The 18043-nt window shown below is 52.2% G+C and overlaps 2 protein-coding genes across 5 annotated transcripts in view; both read right to left on the bottom strand.

Moving 5' to 3' along the window:
- Positions 1-256: 256 nt before the first annotated feature.
- Positions 257-16626, bottom strand: MFSD2B (major facilitator superfamily domain containing 2B). 3 transcript variants are annotated; one of them, XM_032652416.1, is made up of 14 exons: positions 15232-16626; positions 11542-11667; positions 10253-10377; positions 9592-9715; positions 9198-9276; positions 8978-9108; positions 6803-6893; positions 6565-6686; positions 6052-6135; positions 5667-5747; positions 5323-5432; positions 4824-4967; positions 4266-4436; positions 257-3445 (listed from the first exon to the last, which is right to left on the bottom strand). In XM_032652416.1, the coding sequence occupies exons 1-14, from the start codon at positions 15316-15318 to the stop codon at positions 3421-3423; spliced, it is 1500 nt and encodes a 499-aa protein (XP_032508307.1). In that variant the 5' UTR covers positions 15319-16626; the 3' UTR covers positions 257-3420. The 3 variants fall into 3 exon arrangements, with proteins under 3 accessions (XP_032508307.1, XP_032508306.1, XP_032508308.1); XM_032652415.1 differs by lacking the exons at positions 11542-11667; positions 15232-16626 and having other exon boundaries at positions 9592-10374; XM_032652417.1 differs by lacking the exons at positions 4266-4436; positions 11542-11667; positions 15232-16626 and having other exon boundaries at positions 9592-10374.
- The window catches only part of UBXN2A (UBX domain protein 2A), a 42107-nt gene continuing 40683 nt past the window's right edge, over positions 16620-18043 (bottom strand). For both annotated transcript variants that reach the window (XR_004352733.1, XM_032652420.1), the window contains one exon: positions 16620-17347. Coding sequence is in view for 1 of the 2 variants with exons in the window: in XM_032652420.1 (XP_032508311.1) it covers positions 17302-17347 (46 nt within the window). In the remaining variant the exon portion in view is untranslated. The remainder of the gene's footprint in view (positions 17348-18043) is intronic.

Below are 18043 nucleotides of genomic sequence, written 5' to 3'. Positions count from 1 at the left end.
CGCGTACCGCAAAAAAAAAAAAAAAAAAAAAAAAGAAAGAAAGAATCCGCCTGCCATTGCAGGGGACACGGGTTCAAGCCGTGGTCCAGGAAGATCCCACATGCCGCAGAGCAACTAAGGCCGTGCGCCACAACTACTGAGCCTGTGCTCTAGAGCCCGTGAGCCCAACTACTGAGCCTGAATGCCTAGAGCCCATGCTCCACAACAGGAGAAGCCACCGCAATGAGAAGCCCACGCACCGCAACCAGAGAAAGCTTCGCAGCAACGAAGACCCAACACAGCCAAAAAGAAAGATTAAAAAAAAAAATTTATTTTAAAAAATCACAAGCAAAAAAATGAGGGAATGGCAGGTGAGGGTCAGGAGACAGGAGACAATGCTGTGGAGCGGGGTGGCGGGAGGAGAGTAAACCGATTATTTGAAGAGGAGGAGAAAGTGAAGGGAACAGGAAAGGCTGTTTTTGTTTGTTTGAGGATGAGGGCACCATGGACATTCACTTGTTCAGTTAGCAAACATTTATTCCTGTTGAACGTTCACTTCTGGGCACTGAGGATGTAGCGGTCAAAGTCCCTGCCCTCATGACATTTCTGTTTTAACAGGGGTGTCAAGCAATAAACAAGAAAGCTGTTGAGAACTATATAGTTGTATGTGGAAGTGGGTTCTACTGAGCACAGGCAAAGTGGGTGGAGCGTAGAGACGGGGTGGAGCAGGCGATTGTGGGGAAGGAGGAAAGGCCTCCCTGAGGAAGTGATACTTCAGAAGGGACCTGATCTTGTGAGACCTTGAGGGACTGTTGATGGGATGCAGGGGTGGGGCTAAGAGGGTCTTGAGCAAGTGGATAGCATGCTCTCCTGGATTTAAGTGGGGATGGAAAAGGTCGTGGGGAGGGAAGGGGCAAGGGGAGATGTCTGCCTTTGCCGGCCATAGGCCCAGGGCTGGCCGTGGTGGTAAGGAGAGATCTTCTTCCTCTGAAACAGGGCTCTGAGGAGGGTGGGTGTCAGGAGAGGGACGTGGATATGGGGTGAGCTCAGTGGGCAAAGGTGAGCCGAAGGTCGAAGAGTAGGCTTAATGGAATTACAGTGGAATCGAAGCATAGAGTCAGAGGCAGGGATGCTGGCGTTTGGTTTCAGAGGAGGAGTGGTCCTGTGATACCGAAGTCCTGGGTCAGCCATACCTCCAAAAACTATTTTAAGCCCTGGATAGCTCCACAAGCTTTGGAATCAGGCCAACTTGCGTACAAGACCATTTCTACCACCAACTGATCGTAGGCAAGTTGCTTAATCTCTTTAAGCCTGTTTCCTCATCTGAAAATGAGAATCATAGTACCTGCTTCATAGGGCTGCTATGAAGAAGAAATGGAATACCTTTTGGCCAGCCCATGATTACCTCCTGTCTCTGAGATCTAACCCCTAACCTCCAGAGGTGGCCCCCTGCAGGTGTCTTTGTACTGTGAAGCTCTGATCCTTGAGACTGCACTCCCGGGAAATAGTATAGGTAACATAAAATGTGGCACAAGCTCTGACCCCACCTGCGTTGCCCAGGTTTCCAAAGCACAGCATAACATAACATGGTAGAAACTACCTGGCCTTCGGTCATAACAGGTACTGTCTCCACAGGGCAAGTGATTTTCCAGTGTTAAGAAACTGTCTGTATGTGTACATGTGTGTGAGTGTGCAGTGTGTGAGGTATGTGTGTGGTGTGTGTACCTGTGCACGGCGGGGGGTGAGCAGAGCTTCCTGTCAGCCCCTTCCTGAACCAGTCAGGTGGACAAGGAAGAGAGACCGAGCCCAGCTCTTTCTCTGGGGCCCTGTGACCTCAAGGATCAGATGCCTATGTCAGTGTCACGGGGCCAGAAAGTTCAGGTATCAGACAGACTGGGTCACACTCTGTACTCTCTCTCTGAGGTCAGGTTCCTTCTTGTGCTATAGCATTTGTAGAGGAAGCTGAACACTTTAAGCTCTGAGGGGCACATCCTGCCTGAGTGTGTCTGAGCTCTGGCCGTCTTAGACCTCGCACCTAATCGCACACCTAAGAGGCAGCCAGAGGTCTAAAGAGGAAGTGGAAGGGGGCCTAGCCCTGGGCAGTGGGTTCAGGAGGGGACAGCCAGGGGCTGGGAGAAATGTGGGGGGCAGGTCTGCACCTCCTGGTCTCCCTTGAGGTATCTGGGCTTCTCTAGGAGGAGTTGCTGGGGCATCAGGGTCCCCACAGGTTCCTCAACTCTTCCCCAGGCCCCAAACCCACATGACCCACCTGGCCACTATCGAGTCTCAACTTTTCTTCTCTTCCAAAGGAAGGAAGGAACCCACCTCCCACATGGCATCTCTGGTCTGAGGAAATGCAGACTCTGGGACATATCGCTCATGGGCCATAGCCAGTTTCAGTGACATCAGGCACCCTCCCCTTCCCTCCTCGGGACCGGGCTTTCCCAGGAGGTGGGATGAGAAGGCTGGCCACAGGCAAATTTTACAGACTCACTAGAAGATAAACCCTTTAATTTGTTTCTGAAAAAATAAATCTCAGTGGATCTTTCTTTCCCAAAGACATGACCTCTAGAAAACGGTGGTTCCTGTGCTTTTATAAGATAAACTTTCAGGGGACTTCCCTGGCCGCCCAGTGGTTAAGACTCCGCACTTCCACTGCAGGGGGCATGGGTTCCATCCCTGGTTGGGAAACTAAGATCCCGCATGTGGTGAGGCACAGTCAGAAAAAAAAAGATAAACTTTCAGAAAAATATTTCCTCAAAAATAACTTTTGTTTATAAAAATGATGGGTCTTCAGTGGCTCAACATCAGTCAATGTCCACTTCTAGAAACAGTGTCATCAACTTAGCTGTACAAAGGGAAGGAAACACCTCATGTCCTGCTCAGTCTATCCCCACCACTGGCCCCATTCGCTCCCTCTGGGGTCTGTTGGCCTCGCTGCATCTGTCTCCTAATTGGACATCCCAGCATCCATCTGTCCCCACTCTGCCCACTCACGTGCTGTCAGCCTCTCTCAGACATCCAGTGGAACATCAGGGGAAACGAGTTCTGTGTGTCTGTCCTGTCATGTAGCTTTACCATCCGAGCAGGTTGGTGGGCCTGGTGCTCCCACAGGAAGTCTGCAGACCAAGCTGGTAGGGGCGTCCTTTTTCCAGGAATAGCTGCTACTGGTATGCTTTCCAGGTCACAGGTTGCCTGGAGCTGGGTAGTCAGGGGTACAGGCCTATCTGAGATGTCCTGCAGTCAACAGGCAAGACATGACAGGCGGGGGTCCTGGAGCCCAGGCCACTCCCTTCAGGAGAGTCACCGAAGATGCCATATCCCAGGGGAAAAGATGGGTCGTGTGTAAACTGTGAAGCAGGGGTGCCGAAGGGCTGAGAAGGGGGACTTGGAGCCTAGAAGACGCTGCTCCGGCCGTTCCAGCTCACAGGAGTCTCAAATTCAAGCGAGGCTGTAGCTGGTCCTCCTGTTGGAAAGGGAAGAAGCCAAAGGGAAGGATGAGGTGGGTGGGGTCCCGTGGAAGTGTCAGTGGCTGCTCCTTGGCTCTCTAGCAGCTCCTCCCCTTCTCAACCCTGTGAATGAAGCTAAAACCCTGTTCTTCCGAGTCCCACCAAGCAGTTCCCCATCCACCTGTTATTCCCCGAGTGTAGCACATGATCTCAGTAAGATGGGCTGGAGTCCCAGGCCATCCACGGCAAGCAGTGAGAGACCCATGACAAAGCCACTTCCTGCCTATCGTGCGTGGTCCTCTGTATCTACATGGACTCGTGTTTGTAAACACGTGAGCGTCGGCAAAAACGTGGACAAGGCTCGTGAACGTCTGCTGGACCAGACATGTTGATACTGCAGCGCCTGCTTGGCCTCAGGCTCTGGGCTGAGCTCTTGGGACGCAAAAATGAAGAAAACAGACCCAGCTTTCAAGGTCTCCACAGTCTACTGCGAAAGCCAGACAGTGAGCAGATCACCCTTGGGCAGTGGGATCAGCGGTTCGCAGGGGGAAGAACAAGGTCAGAGAGAGCTGCTCGGTGCAGGCTGCGGGGGGGAGAGTGGAAGATGGCTCCCAGGTTTCGGCTCCCAAGCTGGAGGGTGGTGCCATTCACCGGGACCGGGGCACAGCAGGAGCAGCGATTGGGGAAGAAGATAAATTCCGTTTGGGACCCATTAAGACTGACTGCCATGCTTGCGGGACATCAGGTGGAGGTGACCAAATGAGAGCCGTGCACATCTGCATGCCTCCCGGGTGTTGGCAGCCCTCCTGTGTATACCCATGTGCGAGAGGTGCCTACCTCCCAAGGGAGCGGGAACTGTTCCGACTTGGCACCTTTGGAGTGGGGCCGACCAGGAGGATGCACAGACCGATGAGGATCATGCAGGTGGGCATGGCACCGATGAGGACTTTGAGGGTCACCACTACCTGTTCCGCCTGCTTGCAGGCTCCTGACTCATACCCCGCAAAGCTGGGGAAACACCATCCCATGCATCCAGCTCAGAGCCTGGCTTCCTGACGGAGGGGTCCCAAATGCCCAACCACCACGCTATCCTGAAACTTGGATAGTTTCCTGGCCACATCAGCCTAACTATGGGGGACGGAGTGTGAGGGAACGAACAGACGGGGGAGGAGTTCAGAGAAAGCTGAGGATGTGGGAAGCAGAGGCTTCAGAAGGGGTACAGCCACCAAGAAGGGCCCCTCCCAGTCATGTGCACAGAGAAAGTAGGGTGGAGGTTCCCACACACCCTCTGGACCCACGGGTGACCCCTGGCTGGCTAAGGTGGGGGACTCTGCCCTCTGCTTCCCACGCCGCTAGTCTTTTGTGCCTCTGGTACAGCCCAGCTCTGTGACTCACTCCAGGCTGAGAGTGGAGATGCCCAGGGCGCCTGCACCTGAAAGCTTGGTGAAGAAGACATAGGATGAGTAGAAGATGGTCTCCAGCCCTGGGCCGTGCTGGTGCTGCCGCTGGAATTCATCCACCACATCTGGAAGCATGGACCTGGGGGAGGGGGCTGCAGAATTATCCCTTTTATCCCCTCGACAGCCACCAGCCTGGGAGCTCTCTGGGGACAGAGAGTGAGTCAGATTCACCCCTGGGTCCCCGCTGCCCAGGACCGACCCACAGAGTCAGGCAATATTTCCCCAACACACAGCTGTCCACCGTTCCTGCCGCCTGGTGCTCTTTCTGGAGGGCTCCACAGATGGCGCTAGCAGCCTCCATCTCCTGCAAGGGGGAGAGCCCCTCCCCAGCGCAGCCTGTGCACAAGGCCTGGGATAGCAGGTTGATGTGAAGGAGGGATACCCAGTAGGAAGGACGTGAGGCTCCCACTCCCATTTCCCTTCACCCAGCCTACCAGGGTAGCAGCAAGGACACGGCAATGCTCACGCCAGATACAAAGGCCACGACGTATGCCACGGGTGCTGTGGGCATAGCAGCCAGCAGGATTGCAAATGGCACCATCCCCTAGGGAGACAGACACACTAGCTGCTCCCTCCACCTGCACCCGCCAGCTCAACTGCTCTTTGATTCACACACTCACGGCTCTACTGATGACCCCCTGCGCCTGGTCCCCTGCTAGGCACTGAGCACACGGTGAATACAGACGCGGCCCTGCCGGCCCCCAGGAGGCTTAGGCTCCAAGGTCACCGCCTCCCGCCCCCCCAAATCCCTCCAGGCCTTGCTTCCTGCCTCACTCACAAAGATCCCGAAGGCCGCCATCCTCTTCCCAAATCGCTGCAGAACCCACTCCCACATCGGGGTGCTCAGCACTGCCGAGACCTGTGAACGGACAGAATCATCACAGCCCAGGACACGCCGCCTGCGCCTCTGCCAGGCCCTCAAAGCCCTGACTTTTAGGAGGGACGCTCGATGTTGACCTTGCCACCTGTTTGGAAACAGTGGCTGTGAACTTTATGACCCTGGCCCCAATTCCACCCTCCGCTGAAATGCAGGTGACCAAGACCACAGCAGAGTCCAGAACTCTGACCATCGGAAGTCCGGTCACATGTGTCACGTCAAGGGTCACACATCCCCAACTCAGGCCCCCGAGCGCCCTTGCCTCTACCGCCCCAGGTCCCCTCACCAGGATGGTTAGCACCAGGCTCTGCACATGGTCATGTAGCCGGGAGGCGTGTGCACAGAACAGGACCAGGTAGCTCTGCTCCACCTGAAGAGGTCGACAGGAAGTGGGCGTGTATGGGAAATGGCAGAAACGTGGAAGTCAAGGGCAAGGCCAAGGTCTCAAGTCTGGCCTCCCCTTTGGGACCTCAAGCGTCTGGTTCCTACCGCCATCACGCAGTCCCCTCCCCAATGAAGGACGCTTATCGCTGACACGGGTATAAACGCCATTCCTTGTCCCGCCCCCCAGCAGGGCGGAGAACCACCCCAGACAGCGTCAGCTTCCTGGTGTCTGGGCCCTGACCCTCCCCAGCCCCACAGGCTCTAGGCAGGTTCCTCTCCTCCCAGCACCAGCCTCGCCTGGCGCTTGCCAGCCACTGGTTTCTCTCTGGTGCGGTGGGGACGAGAGACACCTGAACCTACGCAGGGTCAGTATGGCCAGGGCCAAGCCAGTGGGGATCAGCCTGGCCAGAGGTACCTGAACGGCTGCCGAGATGAACAGGAAGGAGATGACCAGCTTCAGGTAGGGCGGGTGCCGCACTGTGAGCCGCAGCCCAGCCAGGAAGCTCAGGCCCTGGCCGGCGGCTCGCGCAGAAGCACCTGCAACACAGGAAGGGGACATCTTGGCTTGGTGGAGCTCAAAACCGAAACCCACGCCCAAGAGGAGCCCGGCCGCAGCTTCTGCTTCCCACACTCTGCCTGCACCCCGCACCTACCCGGTCGCTCCTTCACCCCCAGGCAGAGCAAACTGCTGCACACGGGGTAAGTCACAGCAACCACAGTGGCTGCAATGGAGTAGAGACGAGTCTGTGGGACAGGACAGAACTTCAGTGGGGGTGATGTCTCCAACCCACGGAGGTGGGGATACCCAGGGGCCGGGCAGGAATACCTCCCAATGGGAGCACAGGGACCCTCAGCCCAAGCCCAAGGATGCTGGTGCCCCTCCTCCCAACCAGCCCAGCAGGAGAGGGAGATCTAAGGGCCCAGAGTGGTCCTTCTGCTGACCCTCTGCCTCCTGCAAGCATCCATGCCACCATGGGTCTAAGCCCCCTTCGCCTCTCTCTCTCTTTTTTTTTTTTTTTTTTTTTTTTTTTTATGCGTTACGCGGGCCTCTCACTGTTGTGGCCTCTCCCGTTGCGGAGGACAGGCTCCGGACGCGCAGGCTCAGCGGCCATGGCTCACGGGCCCAGCCGCTCCGCGGCATGTGGGATCCTCCCAGACCGGGGCACGAACCCGTGTCCCCTGCATCGGCAGGCGGACTCTCAACCACTGCGCCACCAGGGAAGCCCCTCTCTCTCTTTTTTTTAAGCAAACGTTCATTGGGGCTGATTTCTGCGTGCTAGACCCTGTGGTTATGGTGATGAATAAGTGATCCTGTGCATCCACAATAAGGGGCTTGGAGTGGGTGGGGAGACAGATCCATGAGCAGACAGTGTGACGCGTGATGACACAGATAAACGTCAGGACGGTGCTGCCTAGCATTCAGAGGAAGACACATAGGTAATCAAATACATTTAAGGCATGCATGGGAGTACCAGTCACCCAATTCAGGATAGGGGTTGCCTTTGGTGGGAGAAGGAAGAGGGAGATGGGCAGGGCTTCACCAGTGTGGATCCAGCACAGTTGCACAGGGTCCCACATTCAGAAGGCACTGCACTTGGGAGTTAATGCTCTGCTGTCTTGAAATTCGTGATGATTTTATCTATGAATTTGTGTTCTGTAAGTGAAGTCAATGGAACAGCAGAGCTGGAACTACCAAGAGGCACCTGAATGCTACTCGCCTTGGCTCACACGATGCTTCGCCTCCCGCGGTGGGGATGGTTCTCAGTCTCCTGCTCCCTACTTCTTGGCATCCCAGGCCCCGCCCGGCCTCCTGCTCTCCAACCCAAGGCCACTGCCACCCTCTGTTCCACCCTCACCCAGACAGTGACCCAGTAGCTTTGGGGAGGGCACTTGTAGAGGCCTCAGTGGGGCCTAGGCGTGGAAGTGGGGAGGGTGAATCTGCAGGTCGCAATCCCTCTGATCCCAGGCTCGTAGCACCATGATGGGGTTTGAGGGCAACTGGGCAGAGTCTCTCCCCGACCCTGATTCAGGCAATCCCTAGCTTGGGGCAGTAGACCGTGGGAAGGGGAAACTGACTTCCCCGCTCTCTCCGGGGCTCTACAGCTTCACTTTGCGCTGTACTCAGGCAAATCCTGTAGCTGGGCTACAGATGGGCCTGGGGATGGATGGGCACACGAGGACCTCATTGTAATGTTTTCTTACAGGTGGTGAACCATGGGTGTTGGTGGTATTGTTCTCATACCATTAATTCCCAAATGTTGGTGGAGGTGAGTGATGTCATTTGCTTAAGGAGAAAGGGCGGGAGGGCGGATAGAAGATGAACTTGATGGATAAATAGATGCACGTCCCCTAATTGCCGAAAAGGGACCTGCTTTGAGGAGACAGGAAGGGGTACTAACCCTTTCACACCGGGGGTGGGGTTGGCTTTGGCAGTCACCTGTTCAGGGATGGGTAGGACTGGTCATAGGTCAGGTTTTGCCCAGAGCTCTGCCAGGACACCAAACCGTTCTGCTGTCTCTCTGCCCTGTCCCTGCCTGTGGCCCTCCCCCACCCCTGTCCCTTCTCTGGGGTCTGTCTCCTCCCCTCCAGATGGCCTGCTGATCTGTTGTTTGACTCCATGTTTAGAAGGCACCCAGCAGAAGCAGATTTAGCAGGGAGGACGGAGGGCATGGGCTCAGCTACAGGAGCAGGGAAGGAATGAGAGGGCATGGTGTGCAGAGCTGAGCCCCCAAACAACCATGAAGAGACCTGGGGGAGAAACAGCCCTGGAAGAAAGAAGTGACCCCAAAGCGGGGGTCCCAGTGGCTCTGGGTAGCCTGGGCACTCACCGCGTTGGGGGAGACAGCCACTTGTCCTGGGAGCGCAGTCTCCTTGCACCTGTGGGACCCGTGGGCACCAGACACGATGAGTCCATGGACAGTGGCTCCCATCAGCGTCCCTGCCATCTCCAAGGTCATCCCTGGGACACAGCGTGGAGCAAGGTGACAGCTCGTGGGGCCAGGGGCAGAGCCATCCCACCCCACGCACCCCACGCCTGCCTGCACTCACGGTACACAGTGGCCGAGTCCCGCTCCCTGGGGCTGGGGGTCAAGAGCATGGTCAGTGCCGTGTAGGGCACCTGGAAGAACTGGGGCACCGGGCAGAGATTAGGATGGCGCCTGCCACCAGACTGCCAACCCAGGCCAGCAGCTTCCGGAGGGCAGGCCTGCGCCAGGCTGGCACATCCCCACTGATTCCCTCAACCCGGAGTTAGGGGCTGAGGGACAGGAGGGGCACCCAGCCTAGAGCCCACGAGAAAAGCTAATGGTCGGTGGCCACCTGGTAAGCAGGTGGGCAGCAGGGACCTGGACCCCTACCCCCAGCACACACACACTTCAGAGGGGCCTCCAGCCAGCACTGGGGTTCCAGGAGTCCAGGCCGAGGAAGGGGGCCACCTGCTTACCGTTGCCAGGGCCTGGAACAGGGAGTAGAGGGCTGTGTACCAGAGGCCACGCAGGCTGGTGAAGGGGGGCAGGAACCACAGGAAGAAGGAGGCCAAGGCAATGAACGGCGTGCAGCCCAGCACCCTGTGGAAGCACAGCCCAGGTGGAGCGCCCCGTGGCACCAGGACAGAGGACGCAAAGGCTGGGCCTGGAGCAACCTCACCCCTCTGGGTTCCAGCTCTCGGCCCCTGGAGAAGCCCTGGGCTGGGGCTTTCAGTGTGGGAGCCATGGAGGGCACGAGGTGGCCGAGGGCGAGGAGGTAGCCAGGAGTAGAGGCTGGGGCACTTAGTGGCTGGGTTGTGCCATTCCCTGTTCCGGGGGCCCGGGGGCACAGGCAAGTCACATCTCTGTGAGACCTTCCAATACACCCAGCTCAGCCTGGCCGCATTCCTAGACCCCCAGGGCCAGGGCAGCGACTCTTGGAAGGTTTGTCCAGCTCTGTGCCACCAGGTGAGGGAGAGGTCTATGAACACCTGCATGACTCAGTCAGACCCAATCCATTCCTGTCACCTACTGTCCAGACTTGTCCTCTAACCATCCACTAAGAAGCAGATGTGACAAACACAGTGACCTCAAGCCAGGGGTGGGTGCCAGGATCCTGAGGACCATGGGGCTGCTCACCAGGGCATGAGTCGTCCAGACCCTGTCCTTCTGCTTCTGTTGATGAAGAACCCAGCCAAAGGGTCAGCAGCTGCCCCAGACACCTTCCCTCCAAACAGGACAAGTGACACCTGGGCAGCAGGGATCTGAAAGGGACAGGGGAGGGGATAGCCAAGGCCCGGCAGAGTCAGAGAGGGTATCTAGGCCTGCCCACCCATCAGGAGGAAGATCTGGGAAACTGGCAGGGGCCAGAGCCACGGTGCAAAGGTTTTTTGGTCTCTTCCCCAGGACAGGAATCCAGAGAGCTCCGAGGGCATATGTGCACCAGTAGAGAAGCGGGAGGGAGTGATAGCTGTTCCCTAGCACATTCCTGTTATACCTATGCCCGGTCACTTTCAGAGAAGACTTGAGAGATCTTCCCCTGAAGGGCTCAGTGCAAGAAGGGTGCACTGAAGCTGACAGTCAAAGGCAGACCTTGTGTTTCACAATGAAAACGTTTTATTGATTTTTCTGATTACATAAATGATACACTCATTATAAACACATTCAAACAGTACAGAAAAATACTGAGCAAAGCTCATCTGCAATCCCACCATCCTGAGACAACTGCCAGGAACATTTTGATCATCCTGCGTTTCCTTATGTGCATTTGCAATTTATAATTTTACACAAATGGGACCGTATCAGCGTCATTTTAAAAAATCACAGAAAGATAAATAAATCATGGATACCTTATTAAAAAGTTCTTTTTCGTTTACCCTCTATCCTCCACCATTCCCTCCTATAGCCAACAGTAACACTCTGGCGGATATCCTTCCAGAATTTACTTTCCCCATGCTCATCCTTTAATCATGTACAGATGTATATACATCCATATACCCATGCACCCACATAGATGGGGCATGTTTTTGTTTTGCTAAAATAGGATCATTTTATATACCTTTCTCTAAAACTAACTTTTCCCACTTGACAGTGCATCATGGAAATCCTTCTGAGTCAACTGGTATAGATCTAACTCATTCTTTTGAGTGACTTACACAGTAGTCCGTTATGTGGATACAGCCCAACTTATTTTCCAACTACTTCTATATTTGGGGGCATTCATGTTGTTTCCCACTTTTCCACTACAAACAGCCTGCAGTAAACATCCTTGAGGAGGTTGCCCTCAATAGCATTTGTTTTTTTCTCAGGCTTGGGTCAGAGGTACCATCTACCAAGGATGATGGGGGTGGAAGTAAAGGTGGGGTGAAAGGACCAGACACCAAGGAAGATGGAAGCAGGGGGCCCCCGAGGCTGCTGCCCACACTCACCTGGGCCACATCGAGCAGGAAAAGTTGCAGGTAAAAGGCTATGGCGCTGGAGGCCACCTGGTTGGGGACCCCTCCAATGCCGTAGCACACCTTCGTACAGAATGAGAGGCGACCAGCTCCGCTGTCCTGGGGGAGACACAGGAACTAAGCCCCCACAGACACACAACAGCTCCCTCCAGCCCCCTGACTTCCAAAAGCATCCTGAGGTCCCTATGTCTTGAAGGCTTTTCCAGCAACCTCTCAGTCCTAATTTGTCCCAAATCATCTTAAAAGGAAGTGAGACAGAAAAAGGAAAAAAAGAGTCCTAAACCATGACCTCTAAGCATTTCCAGGGAGAAGTTCTTCCTTATATTTCCCCACAGTGCTTCCTGCTGCAGTCTGTTTTATTCTCCAAGTCACCAAGCCAGAGTGAACTGGGGGTCAGGAGGCCCCTAAATTTGCCACCAGCTTCCTGTGTGGACTTTGAATAAATCACTTTATCTCTCTAAGCCTCATCTGTCAAATGGATATTCCTGCCAACTTCAAGGGATTTTTTTTTTTTTACATCTTTATTGGAGTATAATTGCTTTACAATGGTGTGTTAGTTTCTGCTTTATAACAAAGTGAATCAGTTATACATATACATATGTTCCCACATCTCTTCCCTCTTGCATCTCCTTCCCTCCCACCCTCCCTATCCCACCCCTCTAGGTGGTCACAAAGCACCGAGTTGATCTCCCTGTGCTATGCGGCTGCTTCCCACTAGCTATCAGTTTTACATTTGGTAGTGTATATATGTCCATGCCACTCTCTCACTTTGTCACAGCTTACCCTTCCCCCTCCCCATATCCTCCAGTCCATTCTCTAGTAGGTCTGTGTCTTTATTCCTGTCTTACCCCTAGGTTCTTCATGACATTTTTTTTTCTTAGATTCCATATATATGTGTTAGCATACGGTATTTGTCTTTCTCTTTCTGACTTACTTCACTCTGTATGACAGACTAGATCCATCCACCTCACTACAAATAACTCAATTTTGTTTCTTTTTATGGCTGAGTAATATTCCATTGTATATATGTGCCGGATGTTTTGATGAGCAAATGAGGCAATGGCTCCAGGAGCTGATTGTTAAATATTCGGGACTTTTGCAAGCCAGTGGTTACTGGCAGCCTGAAATCGGCCATGGTGAGAGTATTTACACCACAGAAATCAGTAAACAGCAAAAATCAGAGTTTTGTTGTTCTGGAGAGACTGTTTACCAACCCACCACTAAAATGAAGTAATGCTTATGACCCCAAATATATGTGTGTGTGTGTGTGTGTGTGTGTATATCCATATATATATATATCCCTAAGCGACCCAGTGAACTCCAGACTCAAATTAAACTGTCTACTCACAGCCCCACATGGTTGCCAAACAGGCATTTCAGCTTAGCATAGTCAAAACACAGCTCTTGATTTCCATCCCATTGTCTTAACCTCTTAACCCTGTCGTCCCCATTGCATTAAATAGCCCCAATGTCCACTCAGCAGCTCAGACCACAAACCTAGGAGTCATCCTTGATTACTCTTTCCCAATTCCCCTGTCTAATCTATCAGTGAGAGCCTCCTAAGTGGCTTCTCTGCTTCTACTCTCGTTCCCTACTATCCACTCTCCGTCCAGCAGCCCAACTGATCTTTTCATAACATAAATCAGATTGTGCCTCATCTCTGCTTAAAACCCTCTAACAGCTTGCCATTACAGTTTGAATAAAACTCCAAGTCCTTCCCATATTGCCTACAGGTGCCCACCCAATCAGCTCCCACTCCCTTTCCCACCTCACTTCAGATAGCTCTACCATGGTAGCCTCCTCCTTCTTGTTACTCAGAATGACCTTTTCTGTTGCTGCCTCAGGGCCTTTGCACTTCCTGTCCCTTCTGTCTGGAAGGCTCTTCCTCCGGGTCTTTGCAAGAGCTGACTCCTTGACATTCAGGCTGAAGCCTAAATGTCATCTCTTTAGAGAGGGCTTCCCTGACCACCCAAATCTCTCTCAATTGTACTAACTACAGGATATATTCTTATTCATTTCCTGCCTCTCCCCACCAGCATATAAACTCTCTGAGAGCATGAACTATATAACTTTGATTCACCACCATGTCCCCAGTACCTAGAACAATTCTGGGCATATAGACAATATATATATTTGTTAAAAGAATAAATGCCACGAAGACACTGTGGAAAGTGCTATTTCTTCCATAGACGCTGGGAATCCTTCTTTTTCATCTTTTGCCCGGAGATGGGAGGGGGAGTGGAGAGGACCATGGCTTCACACATTTTTGTATCTTGCCAGACACGCCAAATGAAAGGAAGGTCTTCCCAGATAAGGGTTTATCAAGTCCTCTGCACTCTTCCTACCCACACATGAGGCAGGATGTGGTCTCCTTTTCTGATATTTTTGTGAACGCTATTTCAACTTCCAGAAAGCTTAACAACAGGCAGAATCCAACATGATAACTCTCCCCCAACCCTGCCCCCTCCATAATGGGATTCTGGTTTCCCACTAAACATACCTATCAAGTTTCTGATACATAGAAGGCACTTGAAACAGACATTCCAGCTGAAACTAGGTATATGATACAATCTTGGAATCTTGAGGAAGGCAGTTTTACCTACTTAAATCATAAGCCCTTCACAGTCAACTGAGATCAAGTTTCAGAGTTAGACAAATTTGAATGCAAATTGTCTGCCATTTCTAGCTGTGTGACCCAGGACGAGGTACTCAGTGTGCCGAGCTTCATTTCCTCACATTTAAAATGGGGATAATACACCTCATAGGGTTGTTATGAGAATTAAATGCTAGCATTTCATGGACCATGTTTCCCCTCTAGCTATTCCTCTCACCCTGAGTTTCTAAATTTCCCTGGGAAGTGAGAGTCCCCTGAGGGCCTCTTAATCTTGCTTGCTTTCTTGGAGGCCACAATCTTTTGCTCCGAGGTGCTGGAGAGGAAGCACTGAGTCAGCATAGGGAATTGAAGCCACAGACAGAATGAACGCGTTGAGCACAGGGCGGGCAGTGGATTTTTGCACTCATCAGGAAAGTTCAGACGTCCTAACTCCTCTCCAACACAGCCACCCTGAATGACATGCGCCCCAGCCCCATCCAGGGGTGGGGGAAGGGGGAATGCGAGGGGCTGAGGGCGCCCCTAGGTTCCCGCCTGCCCGCTACCCTCACTTGGGAGCCTGGTTGCCAGGAAGGACATCTCTAGAGGCAGTCTCCTCAAGGAGAGCCCGGCGCCTGGAGGAAGCCAGGTTTGAGAGGGTCGCTGTGGCTGCCCGCAGAACCTGCCCGGAGACTGGGGAAGGGAGGCAGCCTCCTCACGCCACTCAGCGTCCTGCCTGCCCAGGGTGCAGGGGGCCTGGGGAAGACCGGGAGTGCGGTGGACAAGAGCCCTAGACTGGCCCTGGCCCTGCCTGACTAGGTGAAGGAATCAGCAGCTTACTTCGCTTGTCTAGGACTCGGTTTCCCATCCTGTTCTCTTTGGGGCTCCCGAACACCCTCAAGCGTCTCGGCTCTCAACTGTCAAACTCCACCAGGGGCAGTTCAACAACCTGGAGGCTTGACGAGGCTGGCTGAAGGCCTACGCCCAGACGCCCGGAAGGTCCCCGGCGCCCCTCCGACGCGGCGCCCGCTCTGCGCCCGGCTCAGCCCCCGCTCCCCTCGCTTTGCGCTCACCGAACCGGGCTCCAAGGTGTGCGCTTCCGGCGGGGGCGGCAGCGTCTCAACTGGCGGGGCCGGGGTCCCTTCGGGGGACACTGCCATTGCGCACGGCTACACGCGCACTGCGGCCGTCGCCCTCGGTGTTATCGCCCGGCCGCCCCGCGGGGAGGGCGGCTCCCGGGCCGAGAGGGCGCGGCGCGAAGAGGGGCGGGCTAGCGGGCGTGCCCTGGGCCGGGGGCAACGCGCGGGAAAACAGGGAAGCCGCGAAGTGCGCGGGTTCGGTTTCCCGAAGTGAAAAACGCCAGAGCCCACATTTGCCGGGGGAAAGGCTGGCCAAGTCACTCGGGACCGTTTTCCTTGGGGTAGGTCTCCGAGGGAGTGAGAGCCAGCGGCCGTTCGCGCTAATCTCGCCTGCTAAATCCTCGGGAAAGTCGACAAACAAGTTCATTAGAAAAACGAAGCAATAGAATTGACCTGCTCAGACTAAGATTATGACTGAGTAGGCTTACAACCGTCTTTAAAAAATTGATACAGGATGCCCGAAATACACATTCTCCAGCCTCATGCAGATAATGGGTATGGCCATGTAACTTAAGTCCTGGCCAGTGAATAAAAGCTGAGCGGTGTAGGCAATTTCCCAGAAAGGTCCTTAAAAGGGAAGGGGTCACATCATATACAAAAATTAACTGAAAACCCATCACAGACCTACGTGTAAAGGCTAAAACTATAAAACTCTTAGAAGAAAGCAGGAGCATATCTTCATAATCTTGGGTTAGACAAATGTTTCTTAGATAGGACGCCACAAGCATAAGTTGGACTACATCTAAACGAAAAACTTGGTGTTGTAACCTATGCAACCAGTGAAAAGACGACCCACAGAATGGGAGGAATGTTTGCAAATCATAAGGATTTGTACCGGAATATATAAAGAGCTCAAAACTAAACAGTAAGAAGATAGCCCAATTAAAAAGTAGGTGAAGGATTTGAATAGATATTTCTCCAAGACAGACAAATGGACAAAAGGCACATGAAAAGATACTCATGTCATTAGGGAAATGCAAAACTACAAGATACCACTCCACTAGGAGGGCTATAATTATATAAAAAGACAGTAACAAGCATTGGGGAGAATATGGAAAATCGCACATTGCTAGTGGGCATGTAAACTGCGCAGGTGCTTTGGAGAAGTCTGGCAGTTCTTCAAAAGTTAAGTATGAAATTATATGACCCAGCATTTATTCCACTCCTGAGGCTGTTAACAGAGATGAAAACATGATCACGCAACAACCTGAACACAAATGTTCATAGCAGCACTATTTTTAATAGCTAAAAAGTGGAAACAACCTAAATGTCCATCAACTAATGGCTATTTAGGATGTTAGGAATATTCATACAATGGACTATTATTCAGCAATAAAAACGACATGGATGAACCTTGAAAACGTTATGTTGTGAATAAAGCCAGTCACAAAAGACCACATATTGTATGATTCCATTTACATGAAAATGTCCAAATAAATAAACCTATAGAAAGAATGTAGACTTGTGGCTATCTAGAACTGAGGGTGAAGAAAGACTATTAATAGGGTTTCTTTTATTTTTTATATTTATTTTTTTGCAGTACGCGGGCCTCTCACTGCTGTGGCCTCACCCGCTGCGGAGCACAGGCTCCGGATGCGCAGGCGCAGCGGCCATGGCTCACGGGCCCAGCCGCTCCGCGGCATATGGGATCTTCCCGGACCGGGGCACGAACCCGTGTCCCTGCATCGGCAGGCGGACTCTCAACCACTGCGCCACCAGGGAAGCCCAATGGGGTTTCTTTCAGAGATAAAAATGTTCTAAAATCAGATTGTGATGGCTGCACAATCCTGTGAATATACTAAAAAAACACTGAGTTGTACACTTTAAATGGGTGAATTGTAAGGTATGTGAATTCCATCTCAATAGCTTTTTTCAAAAAGGGAATGGGTATGCTTCTTCTATTGGATGAAATGATGAAATGCAAATGTGATGGCTGGTGCCGACAGGCTATCTGAAGACCTCAAGTTAACTGGTGCTGAGATCCGCAGATTAACAATACTGGAGTCATGATTTTTGATCTAGCAGCTCTGAACTGCTTCCCTCCGGACTTCTGCATGGGAAATAAAATAAAATGTATTCTGTAAGCCACTATTATTTTGGATTTCCCATTACAGCTAAATCTAACCTGAAAGTATACACTACCCAGTATAAAGCAAGTCATCCCATTTTCTATGCCTCAATTCCTTAATCTAGAAAATGGGTACCTTCAGATTGCAGCCCTAGCAAATAGTGCAAAGATAACTAGATAATGCATGTGCTAAGTATTTAATTTCTTGGAAACTAAACAAACTCAAGATGAGTTTCTTTGGATAATTTACGTTTGAACACAACACTTTGTATGCAATTTCAGCAGGTTTGGAAACACTTCACTCACAATACTTATACTGTGTTGCATGTACTACCACAATTTTACTTTTGAAGGGAAGTGGGCAACAGAATAAAAACAAAAAACACCTCCCTTCCTTTTTTGCACAGAAATGTAACTAAAAGGCATTTTTTTCCCTAACAGTTACTATTCTGCTTAAAGTGATGGTATATTCCTAATGCAATTTTTAAAGACAAATAGACTTCAATAAATAAAACAGGCCGACAATAATCAAGAAGCCTGTCTTTTGAAACAAAACTAAAGATTGATACACTTCAAAACATCTGAAAGGATGCACACCAATATGTTATTAGTGGTTATCTCTGAATGGTGGAATAACAGGTGAGCTAAAGATCATTGTAGCATAACTGTATAATTTTC

The sequence above is a fragment of the Phocoena sinus genome, chromosome 13 (genome assembly GCF_008692025.1).
Source record: "Phocoena sinus isolate mPhoSin1 chromosome 13, mPhoSin1.pri, whole genome shotgun sequence".
NCBI classification, from domain to species: domain Eukaryota; kingdom Metazoa; phylum Chordata; class Mammalia; order Artiodactyla; family Phocoenidae; genus Phocoena; species Phocoena sinus.
The sequence above is the reverse complement of the archived record's forward strand: the minus strand, read 5'-3'. Positions and strand labels throughout refer to the sequence as shown.